Source organism: Danio rerio, chromosome 3 (assembly GCF_049306965.1).
Source record: "Danio rerio strain Tuebingen ecotype United States chromosome 3, GRCz12tu, whole genome shotgun sequence".
Classification (NCBI taxonomy): Eukaryota; Metazoa; Chordata; class Actinopteri; order Cypriniformes; family Danionidae; genus Danio; species Danio rerio.
The window spans coordinates 4,382,979-4,408,906 of record NC_133178.1 but is presented as its reverse complement, the minus strand read 5'-3'; the positions used below and the strand labels follow the sequence as shown (position 1 = coordinate 4,408,906).

Here is a 25,928-nt window from a genome sequence, read left to right as displayed (position 1 = left end):
CAAAGTTCATCCATACGTCCTCTTAATATATATAGAATTTAGCTCTTGACTTAACATCCACCAGGAAACTACATTTGGGAGTTAGGGTTCATTTGTTTATGCTTTATTTGTAGAATCTTTAGTAGATGAGTTGATGATGTCATGACTATCAGCTAAAGTTTGCTGCCAGGCCCGACCTTGTTTCCAGCCGGCTTCCCCCTAGCTGGAGTTGTTTTCTTTGGCTCCTTTGAGGCATTTCCACCCCATTAATGGCATCCGCTTTGGCAGCTGTTGGATTAGCCCTCATCCAGATATGGTCCCTTCCTCATGAGCTCTCCACCTAGGCCAATTGGACCTTGTATCACTGCTCTCTCACATGGCTCCTTTCTGGTTTCCTGCACAGATACCGCTTTGCACATGGCAATTAATTGTTTCTTCATAAAAGTTCCTACTGCATTCGACATCTTTGCAAACCATTCCAAGAAGTTATGTGCAAGGTTATAGGTGAGATTATATGCAAGGTTTTATGCAAAGTTTCATGTGGTTTCTTGCAATAGCAGTTCATGCGATGCGGTGTTAGATGCTTGTTTCTGTCAGTTTCCATGCCATCACTCACCAATGCACTTGTTAACACATTAATCCCATTAAGTTTATTATTTTCACATCTTTTATTGAGCGTTGGCCTTGATGGATCATCTTCGTCTCTTTCAGCCATTTCTTGTAATTGAGCATTATACAATTGCTCTCTTTTTTTCTTTATTCACAATTTTTCATACTCCTTTAGATGTTTTTATTTATTGATCGCTTATTAGCTTTAATTTTAATTACTTTATGAATCCAAACCCATTATGAACTTATTTCTGCTGATATTTCAAATCCTAGGAAGTACTTCTTTGTCACAAATGTAATAACTGTCTCTGCTTCATAATCTGCTTCTGGTACCATCTCCAATCATCTACTCATCATAGTTTCTCAACAGTACTTCTTCACTGAATAATTCTCTATCCATTCAGCACTAAAAACAGTCATCATATCTCACTGTTTGGAGCAATGGTCTCCACTCAAGTCTTTTAATTAAACTTGATCTTTGTGAAGCTGCAGATAATTCAATCATCCACATATTGTGACTGTGTCCATATTATGATCTTCTCCCTAATTTTAACCCGTATGCATTCTGGTGTATACAGTATATGCTAGTCATTAAGCTACACAAGTACAAACAAGTGTCTCCCCTCCTCTGGTAGTTACCTAAATAAGCTTAATAGAAACCAAACCACTTGAAATATTTACCATCCAAAAGAACATATCTTCACATACAGTATGAACTTCAGCTGGAAAATCTCTTCTTATTGATTACTCTTAAATCATAACCTAAACACAATTTTTGTCTTGTCTTCTTATGTAATTATTGCCTTTAAATTCCATTTAAATATTATTAGTCATTTATTACTACTTTAAAGTTCAATTTAAATAGAAATGTCTAGGACAGATTGCATATCTAAATGTTTCTATTAATGCTCCTATTTTTACAATTTTCAATAGAGTTTTATACCTATTTCAGCATCTAGGGCCCTATCATACACCCGGCGCAGTGTGGCACAAGGCGCGGCGCAATAGTCTTTTGGTAGTTTCAGCTTGGCGCAAGAGTCGTTTTGAGGCGTTGCGCTACGCTGTTTAAATAGCAAATGCATTAGCGCTCATATGTGCGCCCATAGGCGTTCTGCTCTAAAAAGGAAGGCGTTCTGAGGCGAACCGCTAGTGCATTGCTATTTTGACAAACTATAATAGATTTTTCATTAGACCAAAGCAAACCCGGTCTAAACTCCGACGCAGAGTTGCGCCTCGCTTACGCACTGCTTAATACACACAAGAGAGCAATAGGCAAATATCTTTACATATGAAAACATTTAAATATTAAGGATATATATAGGATATAATAAGAATAGATATAGGATATAAATGTAAAGGATTAAAATATAACAAAACATATTATTTTCTAGCCTACATAAATATGAAAAATCACTGCTTTTATGTCTTCTTCATCTCTGGAGGCTTTTTCAGTTCATTCATAACAATTTGCTTTTGTATAATGTTATTATTATTAGCAGTATTATTTATTATATCCATATTTATATTTGTTTTATTAAAAACAAGCTTAGATTTGTCCACCTGTCAGGTTTTAGACCATATGGGGCATGGCAGGTGTATTTGGAAATAACTCAGTACTCAGTCATTATTGTTCATTTATTCGTTTGCTGGAAATTAGAACTGAATTTAGAAATAGTTTTGAAACGAATATTTGCGCCTAACAAACAAAATTATTTATTTATAGACTAATTGATGTCTGTGCGTAAAGGTTTCCCCATCCAAGAGCGAAAGTGAAAGTAGATCCATTATCTCTCATTCTCACGCAGTAGATGCTCTGTTTAACAGTTTTCTGTTAAAAAACTGTTACCTGTTTGCTTGTGAAATGCTCATTTTTTCCACTTAGACTTACTTTGCGTCCTGTAAATAGCGAATGCGCTCTTGGCACAACGCAGCTGGCTCTTAAAGGGAATGGGAGATGAGACTCTAATTGGTTTATTCTTAAAACACACCTATAACTCATTAAGAAAATAAACTCAACTCTTTTAGACCATGCGCCACGGCGCAAAGCGGATTTTCCCGTCCTTAAATTAGCAAAAATGCGTTCTGACACGCCCTGAAAGCGTTTGCGCCCTGCGTTTTGCGCTCTGCGCATGGACCGTCAAAATAGAGCCCCTAGTGTTTTTCTTTCTGGGCAGATCTTCATCTGATTTAATCTTAACCCTCACTGTGCTGGCTGATTTCATCTGCATCTCAGTCCTGTAATGACAATCATTTAGTTGGAATTTGACACTTCTTTCTTTTACTTATTAATTTTCTGATCTATATATTAATTCCTTTTTTGTCTTTGAGTTATTTTCTTTTGGCTCATAATTATTTCCTTAGGCATTCCCCTCAAACCAGTTGTTCATACAATTTTAATGCATATTTTTATCAGCTGACTAAAACTTACTGTATGTTTTGTAGATTTCTTTTTGCTCTGTTTGAACTATTATTCCTTCATATTTTCTTCTAATTATTTTTCACATATGTTTTCATGTGAAACAGTATCGTTTTCTTAAATACTTTTCTCTTTCGAGTTTTCTTATAGTAATTTAGAACTGTTACTTTCTGACCTTATCATGTCCTATGAATTCATTAAAATGGTTATTTCAATCTTCCCTTTAACTATAACTCATTTTTCTAGATTTGAATCTCTTTCCAGTTTTCAACATCCAATCTTGATTTAGGCCATTCACAATAAGATTATGTTAAGATATTTCCTTTGCTTAATTTAAACCTAAATACTTAATTCCATTCTTATTTATTCTCCAATTATTTCTTGTCTTATCAAAAGCTTTTTCTCTTTTTCTTTAGTCACCACCCTGCATTGTAATTTATCCTTCTATGTTTAAGGACTTTTATGATTAAACCTATTAAAACTTAAACCCAAATGTTTTAACATTCATCATAATTTATCATTTCAACATTACAAATTTAAAGTTTCACCTAAGAATTTCCTTGTAACACTTTTTCTTACTTAAAAATTAGCATGTTAATATTTTTTCTCAAATTGACAGGAGTCTGATTTGATACAAGAATGGGTAGCTTGTTCTTAATTTTCCTACTGTAATGGTTGAACTTCATTTGGACTATAGGAGCTGCTTTGTACTGTCAGACTATCCCCCCTCGCAACCTGAGACAACCAACTCATAAACTGGTGCTGCAGTCTTTTCTGTGGTGTCCTGACATTCCTTCATATAAGGGCACAGTGTTCCCCCCTCTCTCCTTGGGCTGGCTGCTTTCTTTGACTCAGCTGATGTAAAGGTCTGGTGGAGTATTTTCTCTTTGATCAGTTCATCAGTCTCTTGGTAGTGTCTCTTTTGAATGTCTCTGAACAAATGTAGCTTTTTCAGTCCTCAGTAAATCCTGAGTATGCAGTGCCTGCATCACTGTTGTAGCATCCCTGCTGAAAAATCCAGCTTAAACCAGCCTAGGCTGGTTGGCTGGTTTTAGCTGGTCAACCAGGCTGGTTTTAGAGGGGTTTCCAGCCATTTCCAGCCTGGTTTTAGCTGGTCAGGCTGGGAGATGACCAGCTAAAACCAGCTTGACCAGCCTAGCAGGCTGGGAGCCCAGCCAAAACCAGCTATGTCCAACTTAAACCAGGCTGGTCAAGCTGGTTTTTGCTGGATTTAGCTGGTCATTTTCCAGCCTGACCAGCTAAGACCAGGCTGGAAATGGCCAAAACCCCTCTAAAAACAGCCTGGTCGACCAGCTAAAACCACCCAACCAGCCTAGGCTGGTTTAAGCTGGATTTTTTAGCAGGGATGTTACAAGTGTCAACAGCCATTTTGCTCTTTGTGTTTTTCAAACACCTTTGCCAGTGCACTCAGAGATGTCTGGTAGGTACGAGACTACAGTCCCCCAAAGTTCATCCATATGTCCTCTTAATATATATAGAATTTAGCTCTTGACTTAACATCCACCAGGAAACTACATTTGGGAGTTAGAGTTCATTTGTTTATGCTTTATTTGTAGAATCTGTAGTAGATGAGTTGATGATGTCATGACTATCAGCTAAAGTTTGCTGCCAGGCCCGACCTCATTAGCCGCGTTTCCACTATCGCGCCTAAAGCGAGCGAGCCAGGGCGAGCCAAGGCCAGTGGGGTTTCCACTGTCACTTCCGGGGCCTAATCGGGCCAAAGCGGGGCTTTCTTGGGGCCAGCGGCCGGCCTTTTTCGGCCCGCCGAATACCTTGGGCCAAGGAGGGCCAGCTGGGGCTTCGGGGCAGAGTGAAAGGAGAGGCGGGCAGTTTTCTGATCGCACATGAGTACATGCGCCAAACAAATAAAGAAATAAGGGAAAGAAAACATCTAGCCTTATAGTCTGGGGTCTTTTTGCGTATGATCACCCTTATGTTTCGCTTTTAAATGTAAGGCTGCTGCATAAAATAATAAAGTAGTTTTAATTTATAGTGACATTCTTTGCTGCGTCCTCCTTTATGTTTCAATAACGCATAATAGTCTTTAGACCATATTAAAGACACAGCAGACAGTAAAGGTTTTCGAGAGTTTTTGTCAAGTTTAAAATGTTTGTTTGTTTGTGCGCGTTTAGATGCATGTATGTGTGTGTGAGACCGGGCAAGAGCGCTCCTTCACAGCTCTGTTATGCCGCGAGCGGCTTTTTTCTTTATTTATTTTGGAGATAATACACAATATAAATACAACAGAAAGACATAAACTTAACAAAATACGTGCCCACTTTCGTAGACTTTAAACAATATATTGTCATATCTTGATAAAATAGCCTAAGGTATATTGAAATATAATTTAAAGAATTACAAATATCGGATATATATAAAATCACATTAAATAAATTAACCAATATAAAATAAACAAAAGCTAACTATAACAATGTAGGTAGCCTATATACAATACATAAATCAAACCGTTTTAAAGCCACATATAGCCTAACTTTCATTTTGCAAAGACCTGTCTGAAAAAAAAAAGATTTTCGATATTTTTTAAAAACAATAAACACCGGAGAAGGTTTAAAATATTTATATAAAGTAAATATTTATATAAGTAAATATTTATAAAGTTTTTGGATACGATGATATTAATCAAATCGCGCAAACAGAGCATTATTTGGGTGAGTGAAAGCAGAATCTCTTATACCTTTTTTTCTGTCACCCAGTCCTGCGCAGCACTCGCTGCTTTAAACGCATATGGGGGAAAGTCCAAACACAAAATGTGTTCTAAATCCTCAAACAAGTTTTATGTTTTTATATGACGTGGTTAAATTTATAAATGAAACGTTAAATGAGGAGATTTAGTGAACAGCTGCCGAGCCCAACAAATATGGCTATATTTTATTAGGCTACTCGCTCTTGTGCTGAAAACTTAACACGACTTCTATCAACACAAGGATGTTAAAAAATACATGCCATATAGAGTTATAACGGAGAATTTCTGTGGCTTTATATTATGGATGTGTGCGCTCTCTGTGATGGGTCCCTGCGTTAGTGGCGAGAGCACTCCATGCATAATGCAGTCGGTCGGCGAGTAAACAAATGTAATGAATGGAAATACACAGGTCTGTGCGTATAGACATATAATGTACTGCTGTACAGTAACGTGTCGTTTGTTTGTTTCGGTTGTCTTCATTTTAATGGTTTCGTTTCGTGATGATTCTATGGTGTGCTTTATCTGCCTCATTCCCGCTGAAGTGGGCGGGTTGTGTGACGTTTGATTCGGGGACGTTCTGTGGGCGGTGTTTGCGTGACGCGCTGTGAGCTACTAGCCCGACAGTGGAAACGCGACATGATTTCAGCCTCATTTCTCAACCTCCCGGGCTATTGGCCCGCCCCGGCCCGATTAAAGCCCTGGCTCGCACTGGCCCGATAGTGGAAATGCGGCTATTGTGGTCTTTGAAGGAAAATTTACGTTGATGCAGGCAAACTTATGGTCGTGCTGGGTCCATAGCAGCTGGAATATTGATGGCTTAGTATTCTGTCGTGACAATGAAGGTGAAATTCCATGTCTTTCACTGTTGTGTGCAGGTCAACCCGCCCGCTGTGGCAATTCACAGACCTCGGTGCTCATTCGGCCTTTGGCTCCTCATTCCCACCCTGCTCCAGCATGTTCAGATCCTCCAACTGCAGCGATACTTCCACCCACAGATTCTCGTGCTGCTCCATAGCTCCGGCGAGTACAGGCAATGCCACCACAACGCTCATGATTTCCACAGTCCTAGTGACCAGCAGTCATCCACCAGCTCCTAAGCTATCTGCCGCCAGTTCACCAGTCTCCAAGATGGCCGCTGCCAGTCTGTCAACACTAACAAATGGTGATCATCGTCTGTATGCCAGTTCTCAAGATTGCCGCCGACAATCTACAGTCAGCTCACAATATGGCTGCCTGTCCTGAGTCACTCCCTCTCATGGTTTCTGATCCAAACTGTCAGGAATCATCATCACCTGAGCTCCATGGCTACCAGAACCGCCACCACCGCAAGAGCTAACGCTGTAGAGATGCCACCATGTGAGCGCCTGAACTGCCAGTTGCCACAATCAGAGCTATCGGTGCCACCTGCTCCAGAGTTACTGTCAACAGAACCGCTCACAAAGCCTCAACCACTGCCAGAGCCACTCCAGCAAAACCATCAGAGTCTGTGGTGCTAGAGCTGGCAGATCTGCTGCCGCCATAGCCAAACCTTCCAGAGCCACGTATGGCACCATCTGAGCTCCAAGAATCTCTGCCAAAGCCAACTAATCTTTCAGAACCACTCAACCTGCCTGACTTCCAGAGCTGACAAAAAAAAATGACCATTTTTGGATGTCTCTTAAAGGAGCCGAACCCCATTTTGGGTGACTGTGAAAATCGTGCTCGCTGTGATGTGAAAATTGGCCTGAAGCCCGGCCCCAGGGGCATAAAAAAGTCGAGCCGGACTCAAATGCAGGGAGGGATTTACGGGAAAAATTCATCCTAAGATGTTTAGTCTACAGGTGAAAAGTTATTTCTGTGTGTGTGTGTGTGTGTGTGTGTGTGTGTGTGTGAGTGAGTGTTATGCAGTCACAACTGTTTGTAATCAGCTGGAATGTTTGGCTCCTTTGCTTGAGCGTTCATAATGCCGCAGAGAGTTTTTGCTATCCAGTTCAACATGTGTGCAGCATAAAATGTGAAGTTGTGACTTTGAAGAGTGAATAAGAAGGAAGTGTTACTTTCTGTACGTTAGTGCATGTGTGGTGTGTACCTTCAGACTGGGGCTCTGTGGTTAATAAAGGGTGTCAATCAACTGGTCACACTTAAAGATCACGACAAATTTTCGACAAAGAACTTACTAAACACACGCACACACACAATACATTTTAAAGAATTTTGGTATAACCACTTCCTAAAATTAGGACTAATACTATGGAAATCAGTAGCTGCCACTAACATTCTTCGTAATATCTTTGGCGTTCAACAGAAGAAAAGATTCATAACGCTTTGAATTACGAACCTCTTCAGTGTTTCAAATTTTCCAGTCTGTCTCTCATTTGTCCAGCCCGTAACATCCCCCTCCCCCTCAAGCTCTTTTTGTTTTTTTAATCGTGTGATTCGCTGGAAATACTGAGCTGACGTGTGGTCTTTTCTGATTGGTTAACGCACACCTTGTGCAGCATAAGTACAGTTGAGGAATAGGCAGTAGGAAACATTTCCAAGACCCCCGCGACATCTTCAACACCCACCAGGAAACTCCATTTGCCGTCTGGATTCAAGATTTCCTCAGGTTTGACTTTTTATGTTGTTAAATCTGTTTTATTGAACCTAACCAACAGTTTTATGGACAGCCTGGGAATATTGGTTTTATCAGAAGCACAGCTTATAGAGGTTTTGATTAGACAGAACACATGTTTTATGAAGGGAAATGTTGATGAGAGAATGTTTATTTGCAGAATATACAGGCAATCTGGGCATGCTAAATGACTACATTACCTGATTTGGCTTTAAAAACTTTCCCTAAAATGCTTCATGTGGCTTGCTTCATCGATGTATTCAGGAATGTGATCTTTCAGAGCAAAAATCTGTTGGATGCAAGCAATATTGTTCTCATTAGCAAGTTTGCTATAATAAATCTTATTACCACATCTCAGAATCTTGAGGAAACAAAAATAACTTCAATCTGTTTCCATATTTCCAATTTGTGAGGATGACTCGGATCAATACTTTAATCATTTCCACTTATTTTAGCAGCAAAAACAGCAGACAGGGTATGAATCCACACACTATTGTTAAAAAACTATGAACAGAATCACTTCTACACTGTAAAACACAAGTGAAGCTAACTGTAACGGCTCCTGAATGTTTTCCTCCGATCAAAAGAATCACGCTTCAACTGATGTCTCAAAGTTTAATGTCTTCATGGTTATGCATCGTCATCATCATGACATCTTCATATTATTTTGACAATGCGGAAACAGCGTGACACCCATTGGCCTAGCCAAGCTGGGAGTCCAGCCAAAACCAGGCTGGTCAAGCTGGTTTTAGCTGGATTTGGCTGGTCATTTTCCAGCCTGACCAGCTAAGACCAGGCTGGAAATGGCTGGAAACCAGCCTGGAAGTGGCCAAACCCCTCTAAAACCAGCCTGGTCTACCAGCTAAAACCAGCCATCCACCCTAGGCTGGTTTAAGCTGGATTTTTCAGCAGGGCACTTTTATCCAATTTCGAATGCAATAGATTTCCAATAGCATTAATAACATATGAAATGATTCATGACCAAAATATGTTTTTTACAAAAACAACAAAACATTTTAAGGAAAATAAAACCCTTTACGTTGACAGCTACAGGAAACCGATTGCAACAAACCATTTAAATTCAAAAACTAATGCTAGTGAGTGCTGTGAACTTACTCCATTTGAGGAAACTAAGCAATTTGAACACAGTGAAACCCAATAAATGGAGAACTCAAACCAACAGAGTACTGTAAATCCCAATACATTAAAGAGCCCATATTATACATGAAATATGGTCATATTTCGGTTATTTGGATCTCCAACAACAGGCTGATCTGCATGCAAGGTCAAAAAACACTTTCATGGTCTTATAATCTGCATTTATTTTTTACCGAATTATCCCAGTGACTCCCATATGAACCGTTCAATGATTCATTTGTTCCCAAACTCCTCCTTAGCGCGAAGCTAATCTGCGCTGATTGGACCGATGACAGCCTGTTGTGATTGGTCGACAGCGTTCAGCAAGACAGATGCCCAGAGTGGTTTGTCAAGCCCCTGGGTCCCCAGCATTGGATCCGATCGCAGCAGACGCCCGAAACACACTTCATAGTAAAACTTACTCAACAGTGTTATTCAGACACCTTACCACCAAAAGCAGTGTAGTCAAACACCAGCATATTGCTCCATTAACACATTCAGTATTAATCCACACAGCAGCAAAAGCTGAACTATTCTGAACCTTGACCACTGCACGCGTGTAAGAACAGCTGACGGCGGCCATAGCAACGACAAACGGCAGTGGAACTTGTGCTCACAAACGCGTTAAAATCCATAAACAAAGCAGCAAGCGTCGCATTTTCAACCGTGACATTAGACGCGATATGAGAATATAAAGAGTTAACCTGATACAGTACAAGCGGTTACAAGTAACAAAACACAATTAAATACATCATTCGCATGCTAGAGAAAACAATGAGACTTACACTTCTGAAATGTGTCACGGGCCAGGTCTGATTTCAGTAATTATCTTTCATTTTGGAGCTTTTCTCCCTTCTCAGCTGTAACTTAGATCATTTCTATTTGCAATCATTGCTGTGGCACCTCTTGCCTGAAGTGTTAACGTTATTTGTTCTCAGGGCTTACCTGTACTCTGCTTTGCCCAAAGATCACATCTCCAGCCAGGGGGTTATAGCGCTCACAAGTGTTCCTCCTCGGCGTGCAGCAGGCTGCCTTTTGTACCTAATAAACTGGCCTTATTTTGCACGCACCCCTGGTGTATTGTCCGTCCATTAAAGTTAGTCTCACAAGTCTCATACATCAGTCTTTTCTGATCCTTCCTTTAACAAACGAATGAATCGCCCACTGTAAGCGTGTAGACTGCTGACTTCTTTCCCCTCAAGCTGGAATTACACTTTCGCCTGCCGCCGCATCCAATAATAATATCCAGCTGCAAGCCCGCAGAACCACACATGTTTTAGGCACACACAATCTAGGCAAACCATAAATGGTTACGACGGATGTTAATGTTATTAACGTCTTTTTGGACATCGTCATCGATATATTTTGATATGTATGTTTAATAAATATTGTACAGAATAAATAACCCTTCTGAAAAATCCAGCTTAAACCAGCCTAGGCTGGTTGGCTGGTTTTAGCTGGTCGACCAGGCTGGTTTTAAAGGGGTTTTGGCCACTTCCAGGCTGGTTTCCAGCCATTTCCAGCCTGGTCTTAGCTGGTCAGGCTGGAAAATTACCAGCCAAATCCAGCTAAAACCAGCTTGACCAGCCTGGTTTAAGCTGGATATAGCTGGTTTTGGCTGGACTCCCAGCTTGGCTAGGCTGGTCAAGCTAAAACCAGCTTGATCAGCCTAGCAGGCTGGGAGCCCAGCCAAAGCCAGTTATGTCCAGCTTAAACCAGGCTGGTCAAGCTGGTTTTAGCTGGATTTAGCTGGTCATTTTCCAGCCAGACCAGCTAAGACCAGGCTGGAAATGGCTGGAAACCAGTCTGGAAGTGGCCAAAACCCCTCTAAAACCAGCCTGGTCGACCAGCTAAAACCAGCCAACCAGCCTAGGCTGGTTTAAGCTGGATTTTTCAGCAGGGGTAGTAGCTAATGAACAGATAGTGATTGCTCTTAAGAGATAACTAGTTACTAGGAGCATGTCTATGGTGCTGATTTGGATTAGCCAATTAACTTAAGCTGCATGTTTTTGGACGGTGGGAGGACCCCGGTGGAAACACGTGAGCACGGAAAGACTTTGTAAACTCCGCACAGAAACATTGGCTGGCTTGGTAAGGACTAGAAGCAGTGATGTTCTTGCTGTTCAGGGGGGATTCTTCAAAATGAAGATGGCTGTCATATGGAACTTGGGGTATTTATAGTGGCTTAGGAATCATAAATTGGATAATGCAGGACCAGCCGCAAGCAATCATAAGCACGTGATCCTCTCGACATTAGTTTATAAATAAACTTCACTTAGTCAGAGGATGTAGGGTTAACTAATGCTGTGTTCACACCAGACGGGGAACGCGCGGATAAATCGCGCTATTCGTGCGTAAATAGCCGCGTGAACATTTGAGTTTACCCGCATCAATCACACGTCAAACCCCGCTTCATTCGCGTGTCAAATTCACTTCAGAACAGATGCGGATTCGCATGATGAGCAGGGCTTCTGTCTGCCCGAAGACTCTAGCTTCATAGCTAAAAGGCTAACATGGATTTTATGAAGAAAATAACAGTGTTTATGTGCTTTATGAAGACTGAAAAACAGCGTCGATACGTTTAGGGTCGTGTCTGAGTCCACTACACACTTTCAAAGGTGCATCCAGCTCTGTGAGCTCATAAACTCCTCCAGAAACTTAACCTGGATGACGGAGGCTTTCAGCGGTGCTTCTGACTGAGCCAAGCCGAGTTTGATGAACTGTTGTCAGTGAGGGCTGGAGGATTTCCCTCGGAACACCGACAACAGGTTCTACGTCACAATCACGCCCCCACAAGAGCAAGCTTATCATTGGTTAACGTGGCACGAATGTACGATGAAGTTCAGATTTTCGAACTCGAGAGATTCGCGCGAAACGATCGTTAAGTGCGCCAAACGCTCAATTCGCCCCGTGTCATTCGCGCAATTTGCGTCATTCGCGCGTATCGCGCCGCAGGATGTCTATTCGCGCGTTTGCATTGACTTAACATGTAAATCACTCGCGCTTGACGCACGTTCCACGTCTGGTGTGAACGCAGCATAATAGTTAAATAGTCTGGTTGCCTCCTGCTCATTCATACTAAAAGAGTAGTTAATTTAGTCATCTCCATACAACTATCAGTGATTTAATGTTAAAAAGGTCTTCATGCTGCCGTGCCACGCTGTTCAGTACAGTCAAATGCGCCTGAACAATCAAAAAGTCTTTAAGTCTTCGTGCTGCAGGAATGAGGAGGTTTGCTGAAGCCGCAGCTGTGGTGCAGTGAGGAGTTTGCGTATTTAATAAACTACGACAGTTTGCGTTCATTGAACATTAGGAATGATTCATAAATCCATATGAAACAGTCCCTTAAAGTCACTTACTTTTAGGGTCTGAGTTTTGCACTCACACACAAGCATACCATGCCAAAGCCCAAGTGAACCCGTTTCAGTGCACTCTGAAACGACCCGGGAAACGGGCCTGGACACAGTTCGGATAGCATAGTGTGAGTAGAAAGTTTATTGTTTTAGTGACTGGTCATTCTTGTGGTCTCGCCTCAAGGATTTCCACAACAGTTCTCAGGGTTTTATATTATGGAGAGACTTAGTCATCTCTGCGTTTGCCTGGGTTTCCCCCACAGTCAAAAGACATGCGGTACAGGTGAACTGGGTAGGCTAAATTGTCTGTAGTGTATGAGTGTGTGTGTGAATGAGTGTTTGTGGATGTTTCCCAGAGATGGGTTGCGGCTAGAAGGGCATCTGCTGCTTAAAAGCGTGCTGGATAAGTTGGCGGTTTAATCCGCTGTGGCGACCCCAGATTAATAAAGCGACTAAGCCAACAAGAAAATGAATGAATGAATGTCTTTGGTGTCAATAAAATGTCTCAGTGCTGTTCTGTTTGAAAAGTATATTCTGAAATCTGTTGTTTGTGTGTTTGTTATTAAACAGAAGATCGAAAATCTGAGCAGCAGATTCATCTTTATCTGAAAGGCGTTAACAAACCTGTTGATGTGAGTATATATTTGTTACGTTTTAGGCCTAACTTAAGAAGATTTGACAGTTTTTTTCCCTGTATATATTTCCCTGTAAGTGAACTGTGCCTGAACCCGATCCAGCACACTCACACTTCTCAAACAATCTGGGAAACGGGCCTGGACACTGTTCGGATAGCATAGTGTGAGTAGGCCCTTAATCTCTGATGCAGAGCTCAGAGACTCACACAACGGGGTATCCTGGCTACAATATGAATGACTTGAATACTCAAACAGCCATAAATTCAAGACAATAAAAGCTTCACAAAGACCCTTGCCTGGTAATAAGTTGATGTGTGAATCATTTCCTCTGGGGTGGGGCATCTGCCAAAGATCTTATCAAAGCCGAAACCCACATCAGTGCAAGTGAAATATTACAGGGAAATTGCGACCACTTTACCACTCACACAGAGACATTTAAGATGATACCAAACATGAGTATAGAGCTACAAGATGCACCATATTAAAAACCTCTACACTGGTGGAGAAAGTAAAGGGGGGCTCAAGGTGGGCGACTAAGACAGTTTAACATCTGGTTTTCATAGCTGATCTTTTCTCAGATCAGAATGTTTATTGTTTTAGTGCCTGGTCATTCTTGTGGTCTCGCCTCAAGGATTTCCACAACAGTTCTCAGGGTTTTATATTATGGAGAGACTTAGTCATCTCTGCGTTTGCCTGGGTTTCCTCCGGGTGCTCCGGTTTCCCCCACTGTCAAAAGACATGCGGTACAGGTGAACTGGGTAGGCTAAATTGTCTGTAGTGTATGAGTGTGTGTGTTTGTGGATGTTTCCCAGAGATGGGTTGCGACTAGAAGGGCATCTGCTGCTTAAAAGCGTGCTGGATAAGTTGGCGGTTTATTCAGCTGTGGCGACCCCAGATTAATAAAGAGACTAAGCCGACAAGAAAATGAATGAATGTCTTTGGTGTCAATAAAATGTCTCAGTGCTGTTCTGTTTGAAAAGTATATTCTGAAATCTGTTGTTTGTGTGTTTGTTTTTAAACAGAAGATCGAAAATCTGAGCAGCAGATTCATCTTTATCTGAAAGGCCTTAACAAAATTGTTGATGTGAGTATATATATTTGTTTCTGTTTAAGTCCTTACTTAAGAAGATGTGAGTTTTTTTCCCTGTATATATAGTATTTTCTAAATAATTTGTATTGAATAGTGAATTCCAAGGAGTTTAGATTCGACAAACATTTAACAAGTAATTTGTGAGAATATTTTAGGCTATAACTTGACATTGGGATTAGGGTTGGGTGATGTCAACCAATTTGGCATCGTACAATGTCTAACATAAACATCACGATGGACAATGGCATTGTCGTTGTAGGTGGCGGTGAATAACTTATTTATAAATAATTATTTAATTCATAAGGAATTAATTACCATTAGCCATTATTAATATTAATTAGCCTACCATTTCAAGTACCTGACTCGCATGCTCTTTGTTTTACCAAATTATAAATAAATAAAGGTAAGGTACACACAAATTACCACCTGTCAATCATTTTTTCCGCATGAATAAGCAAAGTGATTTGTGTCGTTATAATGGCGTCAACAAACTTGGTTGGTAAAAAAGGTTCACAACCAACAGGAACCAATCAACAGTATCTGAGGTTTTGGCTAAAATTACAAGTCAAGTCAGGTCAAAGTTTATTTATGAAGCGCTTTTTAAAAACAACAAGTGCTTACCAAAGTGCTGTACACACATACACCATTTAAAACAAAGGACAAATACAACAGACACGTGACTCTCATATGGTATTAAAAGCCAAAGAGTAAAAATGGGTTTAAAGACTAGACTTAAAAACAGAAAGGGGGGCCGAACTTGAAAATTACTTGAAAAACTTTTGGAAAATTATTCCAAAGTTTGGGGGCCGCCACTGCAAAGGCAAGGTCCCACCTGGTTTTTAACCTTGCGCGTGGAACAGCCAAAAGTAGATGATTAGCACATCAAAGTGCCCTTGATGGAGAGTACAGTTGGAATAATGATGACAAGTATCTTGGTGCTAGTCCATTTAGGCCTTTAAACACCCAAACCAAAACCTTAAAATGTATCCTTAACTGTACAGGAAGCCAATGAAGAGAAGCCAGTATGGGTGTAATGTGTCTCGCTTGCGTGTCCCTGTCAGCAAATGAGCAGCAGCATTCTGCACCCTTTGCAGATGAGTAATGGAGCTATGACTAATACCCACACAGAGGGCATTACAATAACCTAGCCATAAAAATATGTATAACCCGTTCAAAGTCATAAAAAGACAAAAAAGACTTTAATTTGGATAATTGCCTCAATTGGAAAAAACTAGCTTTAATTACCGAATTAATCTGTTTATCCAGTTTGAAGTCACTATCGATAAGAACACCCAGGTGTTTTACATTAAATTTCACGAAAGGATTTAACACACCAAGATCCAGACAATCCTGAGTTCCCCCGGACCCAAATACCACCACTTTTGTCTTTTCTTCATTGCACATTAAAAAATTAGTGCCAACCAAGATTTAATGTCTTTAAGACAGTTCAACAATGGTGTTATGGACCCAGCATCTTTCCTATTAAAGGGCAAATAAAGCTGTGGGTCATCTGCATAAAGATGAAATGAAAGCCCATGCTTTCAACAAATGGACCCTTACGGAAGCAGAAATAAGGAAAACTGAATGGGTTCAAGAATGGAACCTTGGGTTACTCCACATGAAAGAGGTGCTGACGAGGACATAAACTCGCCTAGGCGAACAGAGAAGCTTCTGTCAGATAAATATGACCGAAACCATTCCAAGGCAAGAACCTACATACCAACACAGTGCTCTAAACAAGAAACTTATAGCGTATGGTCTACTGTATCAAAAGCAGCTGTAAGATCTAAGAGCAAAAGAACAGTGCAATGTCCTGTGTCAGTGGCTACTAAGTATACTAAGTACTAAGTATAAGCATGAAAGTAAAAGATTGAAGCAGTGTATGGACGCTGTGACACGTTACCTTATAGATTCAAAAGACTGAAGAGTCGGTAGATTGAGACAAGATTAATTGAATATCACATATACAACTATAGTGAGACACGATCCAGCGGTACATCCTTATGTGTGTGGTCACGTGACAGGGGCGGAGTGGAGAATAGCGAAGCCTGCTCAGCATCGTGATGTCTATCGGCAATGTACGATGGCATCGTCTGTTGACACAACCCGGACGTCCCAAGTGTCCCGGAGGTTCCGGGAGTCTCCCGCAAATGCATAGAGACTCCCGGATGCCCGCAAACGAATGATAACCTCTCAGAAATCACGCGTCTTCCGCCCAGTCCTTTGATACAACGCACACCCCTCTCCACCGCATTCCTCCCAGCTCTTCAGGTACATCGCATACAACTTACCCCCATCACTCTTCAAGTACGTCGCGCGCAACTCACCCCCATCGCTCTTGAGGTACATCGTACACAACTTACCCCCATCGCTCTTGAGGTACATCGTGCACAACTCACCCCCATCACTCTTCAGGTACGTCGCGCACAACTCACCCCCATCGCTCTTTAGGTATGTCGCGCGCAACTCACCCCCATCGCTCTTTAGTTACATCGTGCACAACTCACCCCCATCGCTCTTTAGGTATGTCGCGCGCAACTCACTCCCATCGCTCTTTAGGTATGTCGCGCGCAACTCACCCCCATCGCTCTTCAAGTACGTCGCGCACAACTTACCCCCATCACTCTTTAGGTATATCGTGCGCAACTCACCCCCATCGTTCTTTAGGTACGTTGTGCACAACTCACCCCCATCGCTCTTCAGGTATGTCGCGCACAACTTACCCCCATCGCTCTTCAGGTACGTCGTGCGCAACTCAACCCCATCGCTCTTTAGGTACATCATGCACAACTCACCCCCATCGCTCTTCAAGTACGTCGCGCACAACTTACCCCCATCGCTCTTCAGGTACGTCGTGCGCAACTCACCCCCATCACTCTTTAGGTACATCATGCGCAACTCACCCCCATCGTTCTTTAGGTACGTTGTGCACAACTCACCCCCATCGCTCTTCAGGTACGTCGTGCGCAACTCACCCCCATCGTTCTTTAGGTACGTTATGCACAACTCACCCCCATCGCTCTTCAGGTACGTCGCGCGCAACTCACCTCTTAATTTAGTCATATCTGTAGTGAATACTAAACTACACACACCAGCATCACATCAGCAATTATGTGGTTGCCTCACCCATAAAGTTGATTTAATTTAATTTGAACACATTTACTTAAAAGGGATATGATCTGGTTATGTATGTATGTGCTTTTCACCTCAGGGTTAAATGAGGCTGAATGAAAGTTATTACAGCATGTTGTCTTATTCACTTCATTCTCCTTTTGACAGAAAGAATGGAGCGTATGAACATCTCTCTCGTTTTGCTCCTCATCTTCTGCTCATTGAGTGCTGGGAAAACCTTCTGGACTTATCTAGGAACGCGCTGTGTTGAAGACTGCAAGGTCTACTGGGGCGAGTACAAGTGCAAGACTATTGATAAAGATGGACAGTCCCAGCTAATGTACTGTTCACCTAAAGAAAACACGGACTATTGGGGCAGGCAGTGCGAAGGGTGCGAGAAGCATGGATATGACTACTATTGGTGCAATGTTGGTTTATTTCAGTGGGGATATTGTGGATTGGTAAGTATTGACAACAAACATCAGGGGTCTCAAACAGGCGCCCTCTGTTCCAGTGAGTGTAGACAAAGTAGTAAAGGCTACTATTATTGTGTGGTCGAAGATGAGTTGGAATTCTGTTCACCTAATGAAAACACAGATTACAAGAACAGACAGTGTAAAGAAGACAGCCCATGTGGAAAGCACAATAATGACTACAAGTGGTGTGCAGTGGAGGGTGGCTGGGGTTACTGTGGGCTCACGGAGCCAAAGATGTTCCACCACCGGACTCATAAAAATGATGTTTGCATTAACGAATGTCGGTATTCTAAGAAGAACAATTATTACTGGTGCGACACTGTCAATAGCTGGGAATTCTGCTCTCCAGAGGTGGGTGTAACTGTTAGAGGCATACCCTGTCACGCAGATCACCCCTGTGGCTTACATGGCAAAAGTTACCACTGGTGCTGGAACTCAGAGAACAAACGTGATTACTGTGGGTTCATTGAACCTGCAGAGTGCTCCTACGTCACTGATACACATCTCAGCAGCAGAACCCCTGAAAACAACCTCAAGGACATTGTGACATGCAAAACGTCAAAGAGGGTGACGACCACTATTTCTGCTGAGCCAGCTTCTAGGGACATTGCTGATGGACGTCGGTTTAGACAAGAGGTGGAATCCTTAATCAATCAATGGCACAATGGGTATCTGGTGGATGAGGCCCGGTCTAATCTGATACACTCTCCCATTGTTCGTATTGATTTAAAGAGTCCCGTAAACCTCAACAATCGACGATACTACAACCTACAGGTCCTGCTGAATACGTCACGGAAGGCTTACGCAGGCACCATCATTTCCCAGGTCCTTGTGCCTCGGGGAGTCCCAGCCCGTTACATTCGCAAAGCCTTTCTGGAGAGCCTCAAGTTGCGAGCTCGGGTTCATATTGATGTTTACAAAAATCAGGTTTAGATCCATGAGTTTGACCTTCAGCTTTAATGTTCTCTGCTGATGGAATGACTTAGCCTAACTGTTCTTAAGTAATGTAAAAGTATGTTTTAGGCGTACTTGATGTGTTAACAGCTATGTACTAATAGTATACTTGAAAGTGTTGAGACTAAATTGGCTCATTTTTAGTATATAAAAGAATGTTTTCAGTGTACTATAAGTGTAACAGTAGTAGTAGTAGTAGTAACTAGTCTACAATGACATTTTTCATTTGTACTTCCAGTGAACTCATGAGCATACTAGTGGTATACTTCTGTAATAACTGTGAATAAAGTATTTGAGCAAATAACTAGTTTGTCCTATGCTGAGAATTTGGCCATTGCATTTAACCTATACAACTGTACACACAGTAAAGGCTGATTTATACTTCTGCTTCAAGCCCATGCATATGCTCCTGCGCAGCCTTCACGCGGTCGCATACCCCTCGTCGTGGCCACCACCGACGCACACCTGAGGTGGGAGCCGACGGATATGCAATAACTTTAATTATAAGGTAAACATAAAACTTTTTCTATCTGGAGCTCCTTCATGGGACATGACACTTGTAAAAAGTCACTCCAATGGGTTCGTGTGGCTCTTACCCACGCCAACACTCATCAGTGCTATAAAGCCGACCAATCACAGAGCTTGGGCTATGCGTCATTGAGACATGTGGTTACATTTTTTTGAGAGGTTGCCTCAATTTTTGAGGCGTCAGCATGCGCATGACGTAGAAGTATAAATCAGCCTTAAAGGACACACACACACACCCTCAACAATTTCTGGCATTGCAGGGATTCAAACCTGCAACCTTTGGACCATAAAGCTGACTCCTTCCACACTAAGTGCCCTTGTGAAAAATATACGTTGTTGTATAGCAAATTTATTTTATTTTCAATTGTGCATTGCAAGTATGCAAGTTGCAAAAATTCTACTAAATTAAAAATATAAAAAATGTGTACTGCTTTTATATATTTTTGACTATACAAAGTTTTAAAGGGCACATATTTCACTTCTTTCACTTCAAAATTTAATATAAGTTTTTTTGTCTCCAGAATGTGTCGGTAAAGTTTCAGCTCAAAACATCAGATTATTTAATATAGCTTTCAAAATATTGGATTTTCTGCTCTGAGAACACTGTAGCTGTTTTTGCGGCCTGTGCCTTTAATGGTAGTTCTCCCCGCCCACCGTTCCCATGTGCCTGTCAGAGTGTGCCTGAATCTCCATCTCGGCTGCATCAGATAAACAGCACAGTGACAGACATGAAGTAAGCAGATCTCATGTAACGTGAGAAATACTACAGTAAGAGCTTTCCCAATGATTATTTGATGTATTTGTTGTGGAGGTGCAACGATGAGTCAAACACAATGTTGTTACAAAGTTCAACTCTACAGTTTAACAAAGTGACTTTTAGTGACATTTTAGGAGTTTGAAATAATAATGTATAAGAAATTATATCTAGAGAAGTCTGTAAAATAACAGAAAATGTGCTGCAGTTTGTTATGAGAATTTTGTAGCGTCATTTACAACACCAACCCAGACAATATAGCACTGCAAACTATCAAACAGGTTCATAAAAGTCACTTTTTACAACTTTTCAAGGTTAAAAGTTGTCAGAAGAAAGATCAAGCTCCCATATTGCAGATCAAAAGCAGAAATAAACGGAAAAATAAAAAACACGAATCACAAAATATGGAAAACTGTCAATTTGCGGATTTTTCTTACAGTGTAGATGCCACATATGCATTCCACACCGCATGTTACGTGTAAATATATAAATTAATTTCTACTCGTGTTTCTGGGGTCAGATGATCTTTGAAAGGTAGAAAACTCGGCTATCCTCTATATAACTATATGAAAATGCTTTCTTACAGGATTCAGCCTTAAACTTTATCATGCTCCTGACCAAAACATTTGTATGGAAGTATTTTGAGCCAGATCATATTCACATCTCATACTCAATTTCCATGCTGGCTCCCTGACACAACAGGACTAAATGTCCACAACAGTTGGATGTGCCAAAACTTTCTGCAGTTAAACAAAGAGATAACTGAAGTGATTGCAAGTGGGAACAGAGATAAGGTTCTTAAGGTGAATGCATACCTTGGCTTTTAGGGGCAAATGACAAAAAATAAGGTCAAAAATCATGGTGTGACTCTGGAGTCAGATCTGAGTTTCAATAGTCATGTCAAAGCAGTCAGTAAATCAGCATACTATCATCTCAAAAACATTGCAAGAATCAGATGCTTTGTTTCCAGAGTAGATTTAGAGAAACTTGTTCATGCTTTTATCAGCAGCAGGGTGGATTACTGTAACGGCCTCCTCACTGGCCTTCCCAAAAAGACAGTCAGACAGTTGCAGCTTATCCAGAACGCTGCAGCCAGAATTCTGACCAGAACCAGAATATCAGAGCACATCACACCTGTCCTCAGGTCTTTACACTGGCTCCGTTACATTCAGAATAGAGTTCAAAGTATTATTACTGGTCTATAAATCACTAAATGGCCTAGGACCTAAATACATTACAGATATGCTCACTGAATACAAACCTAACAGATCACTCAGATCTTTAGGATCATATAAACTAGAAGTTCCAAGAGTTCAGTCAAAGTAGGGTGAATCAGCTTTCAGCTACTAACAGCGCCCTCTACTGCTGGAATCAGCTTCCAGAAATGATCAGATGTGCTCCAACATTAGGCACATTCAAATCAAGACTGAAAACACATCTGTTCAGCTGTGCCTTTACTGAATGAGCACTGTGCTGCGTCCGACAGATCACACTATTATGTCTTTCTTTTCTTTTTCATTCTTTTATATTTTAACACATTTTTATCTGTTTTATGTATTTTTTTATAATTCTTATTATTTGTTTTTATTTTCTCACACTTGTCTCTTTTATTCTTATGTTTATGAAAAGCACTTTGAAATTCCACTGTGTATGAAATGTGCTATAGAAATAAACTTGCCTTGCCTTAAATCTTACACCTTTGTTTGGAGCATACACAAACACATTGATACAGCTGAAGCACTGCCACACAGAGAACAACATTTCAAATCTTCACACACACAGCCAAATTCACAATTTGTCTGCTTCATAAAAAAATGTATGTGTTATCTGAATCTTTTCACTCAGACGGTATCATAATTTGACATCTTGTTTTGGTTGTTTTCGTTTGATTACTTCACCACTTATTATTTGTTATATCAAAATTTAAAGTGGGATTCTAAACCCAAAATGCTGAACTATTGTTGCTTTTGTAACGTTATTGATTTCTCAACAGCAGGGGTCACCAATCTCAATCCTGGAGGGCCGGTGTCTCTGCAGGGTTTAGCTCCAACTTGCCTCAACACACCTGCCTGAATGTTTCAAGTATACCTAGACCTTGATTAGCTTGTTCAGGTGTGTTTGATTAGAGTTGGAGTTAAAATCTGTAGGGCACTGGCCCTGCAGGAACAAGTTTGGGGACCACTGCTCAACAGCAAAGTGGATTGTTGCTCATTTTGTATTTAATCCATTTGTATACAGTTGTGATTGTCTTTGAACATTGATTTGTTTAACTCACTGTATTTGGTTACACTGAATATTTAGTCTATACTCTCAACCAGCTATTGTTGATGTTGTTGTAAAGCAACTTATTTTGATGTTTCCAGATATTGTTTAAGAGCTTGTTTGATCTTATTTTGTCTTCATCTTGACCACCTTGTAATTACTATCATTTAAGGGCATTTTGCTTGAGAAAAACAAGGCTGATCTCAAGAGGAAATGTAATTTTATATTTTGTTTAGTGGCTAATTCATATGAGTTCAGTCGTACAGAAATGTACAATTTTAAAAAGGTGGTGTGGCATAAAACCCCACCCCTAAACCCAACACTCATTGGGGATAAGCAAATTCTACTAAACTGTACGAATTTATATATGAGTAAGCCACCTAATCAGGTTAGGAATTGCTGTGGAGTAGTTTTGAAAAAACTCTAACTGACCACATCAATCCTCTGACCAATGACAAATGCCATGCATTTGATGTGCCATTTGCTGTTTTGAAACACAGGATCCGTGCAGTAAAGGTTTGTCTTGTGATCTACTTCAAAAGAAGAGCTGGGATTCCCTGCATTCCTATGTTGGTGTTCAAGTTACAGGTTTCCACACTGCAAAAAGGCAAGAAAAGTTTTGTTTCTAGTCCAAATATCTAATTAATCTTAAATCAAGAAGCATTTTCTTGACAAGCAAACAAAAATCTAATTAAAACAACATTTAAACAAGCAAAATACACGTATTTTAAAGCAAAATCAAGATTATTTTTACCCCACTGGCAGATTATTTTTGCTTGTTTCAAATATGTTTAAATTTGGACATTTCTTACAACACAGTATTTTAGTTTGTCTAGAAAATGCTTCTTGATTTAATGATTTAGATATTTGGACTAGAAGACAATTTAAAAAATTTAGTAGTCAATTTAAAGGAGAGCAAGTGTGTTTGTTTTTTGCCGCTTAAAGTATTATTAAAATTTAATCCAGAAGAGACGATTTAAAAAGTTCAGACTAAACGATGGATTAATAAACACAGATTTGGGTTTCTCGAGTGATGTGGACTTGACATGTTATTAGCTGTGTGGACTCCAGTTCATCTCTGTAAAATGATGCATTGGTGAGCTAAAGATGTTCAAATCTATTCCAATAAAGAAAAATCCTGCAATATTTTGCACACAGAAGTGCGAGTGTATAGACACACACACAAAATAAAATAGTGGTTTTATTTTTGTCAAAATTAAAACAAGCAATATAAACTTATTTAAAAGCAAAAACAAGATTTTTACCCCATTAGCAGATTATTTTGGTGTTTCAAAGATGTTTTAATTGACATTTCTTCCACCATAGTATTTTTTAGCTTGTCTAGAAGCTAACAAGACAAATAAAAAAATCTAGTAAAAAAACATTTTTATGTGATGCAACACTAATCAAAATATCTCCTTCAGCCCTAAAGACATAAAACAAAACTTATAGTTTCAGAATGCAAAAAATGTTTACTTTAAATGAAGATTTTTCACTCAAATAAGTTATTTTTGGCTGCTTTTAAGAAGTATAAGAAAGAACTTAATCTAGAAGTGACTACTTAAAGTTTAGACTAAATGATGGATTCATAAACACACAGCTTTGGATTTCTCAAATAATGTGAATTTCGCTTATTACAGGGTTTCTGCAATTTTCATAAAGTTCAATTTAAGACCATTATGTTTGAAATTTTACACTTAAAGGGCTAAAAAGGCTAAGGAGTTTTTCAAATGGCCCAGATGGAAAAGATTTGTATTTGACCCACAAATTATAATAAATTTTTTATATACATTTAATCCAATTACATTTTTTAAAATATTTTAGATATTTCTTAGCAAAACATTAAATATAGTGTATAAAAAAGAAAAGAAAAAAAGCAAGCTCTACTTGTATCCATAAAATCGTTTTAACAAATTTAAAATAAAATTAAACAAACGTTTTAAAAAAACTAAGCTAAATGTATGCACAACAGTCTGTCCAGGTTAGTCTACTCAGTAGTAAATACATGGGACACTTTAACATGTTATTTTAAAAAAAAAAATATTTATACAATCATAAAGTTAAAAATGTAAAAGTTTTATTGACATGGTGATTGCATGAGTGTTGGCCAGACTGGATACATGAAAAGGAAAAGAGCCATAAAAATAAAAAAGACAGAATATTTTGATATTGAGATTTAAGACCCCACAGAAACCCTGTATTAGCTTTTGGTTAACCCAGGGGTCGGCAACCCGCGGCTCTAGAGCCGCATGCGGCTCTTTAGCGCTGCCCTTGTGGCTCCCTGGAACTTTTTCAAAAAATGTTTGAAAATGGAAAACGATGAGGGAGGAAAATATATTTTTTGTTTTAATATGGTTTCTATAGGAGGACAAACAATCTTAACGTTTTCCAATGCTGTAAAAGTGTGTAGAATATTTAATTTCAACATTTCTGTCAACGAAGATTTGCGTCATAGCCTGCAACACACGTTTCTATCAGCAGGGCGGGATGCCAGGCAGGTAGCAATGACTGTAAAAAAATGGACGACGCGACAGCCCTTTTTCCCATTGAACGCCTTGAGGGCAAAACGCCTGCTTGACGGGCACAAACTGTCGCAAAAGACTGCTGAAATTGGAGCCTTGACATGCACAGAAGGACTGTCTGATGGAGCCAGAGGAGGAGCCGCGAAAATGAGCGGAGTCGAGCTTCCAACCAAACGCTTTAAGTAAAATCAACCACGCCCCCCGAACTTCTCAGCATGCGTTTGCTGTCATATCAACACAAATGGATGTAATAACGTTAACAAATATGAGGGTTTTATATATTCAATCGCGCCAGCTCCAGGCCGCAGCGCATAACCTACTCGCGGCGTCGCGGGCTGATTCCGGCTCGCATGCGGCAGCGCCGGCTCACTCGGCCGCCGCATCTGGCTCGATTGACTCGGGCTGGAATTGGGTAGTGAGTCCAGGCACCCGGAGTAGGTCCAGCAGAGGTAACATTAGTCAGTCTGAGCTCTAAGAGATAAGTCTCCGGCAGGCGAGAATCTAGCCGGAACTGTGTTTTGCTATCTGGGTGGTTAGGCGTGTATCAGCAAACTAATAAAGCCCGAAAAAAGCCCTGACCTTAGCGAATAAACAGTGTTCCACCAGGATCATGTATGTCAGAAACTATAGTTTACTGCTGAACTCATTTTGTCATGGTAAAATAACACAGAAATCGAATAATAACACTTCAGTCTACTTCAGTCTCCTGCCGAAGCTCAGACGCCGCGCTTTGAGAAACTGTCAATCACAGCTGTCAATCACGATGACACGCCCAGCATTAAAT

General features: G+C 40.4%; 1 protein-coding gene and 2 long non-coding RNA genes across 10 annotated transcripts in view; 2 read left to right on the top strand and 1 right to left on the bottom strand.

Moving 5' to 3' along the window:
• LOC141381103 (uncharacterized) overlaps nucleotides 1-10,712 on the bottom strand; it is a 76,574-nt gene extending 65,862 nt beyond the window's left edge. The window contains exons 1-2 of the long non-coding RNA XR_012400723.1: nucleotides 10,405-10,712; nucleotides 8,523-8,611 (exon numbers count right to left, since the gene is read on the bottom strand). This is a non-coding gene — a long non-coding RNA (uncharacterized lncRNA). The remainder of the gene's footprint in view (nucleotides 1-8,522; nucleotides 8,612-10,404) is intronic.
• Nucleotides 1-19,380, top strand: part of LOC100333266 (uncharacterized) — a 29,891-nt gene extending 10,511 nt beyond the window's left edge. The window contains exons 1-5 of one of the 8 annotated variants that reach the window (XM_073943914.1): nucleotides 8,236-8,316; nucleotides 13,383-13,444; nucleotides 13,525-13,610; nucleotides 14,470-14,577; nucleotides 17,817-19,380. In XM_073943914.1, the coding sequence (XP_073800015.1) occupies nucleotides 17,822-19,057 (1,236 nt within the window). In that variant the 5' untranslated portion in view covers nucleotides 8,236-8,316; nucleotides 13,383-13,444; nucleotides 13,525-13,610; nucleotides 14,470-14,577; nucleotides 17,817-17,821 and the 3' untranslated portion in view covers nucleotides 19,058-19,380. Of the gene's footprint in view, nucleotides 1-8,235; nucleotides 8,317-13,340; nucleotides 13,445-13,524; nucleotides 13,611-14,469; nucleotides 14,578-17,816 lie in introns of those variants that run through there. The other 7 variants (XM_068218571.2, XM_073943911.1, XM_021472683.3 and 4 more) reach the window with 7 other exon arrangements.
• Nucleotides 1-25,928, top strand: part of LOC141381098 (uncharacterized) — a 77,587-nt gene that overhangs the window by 50,728 nt on the left and 931 nt on the right. The window contains exon 2 of the long non-coding RNA XR_012400713.1: nucleotides 24,843-25,120. This is a non-coding gene — a long non-coding RNA (uncharacterized lncRNA). The remainder of the gene's footprint in view (nucleotides 1-24,842; nucleotides 25,121-25,928) is intronic.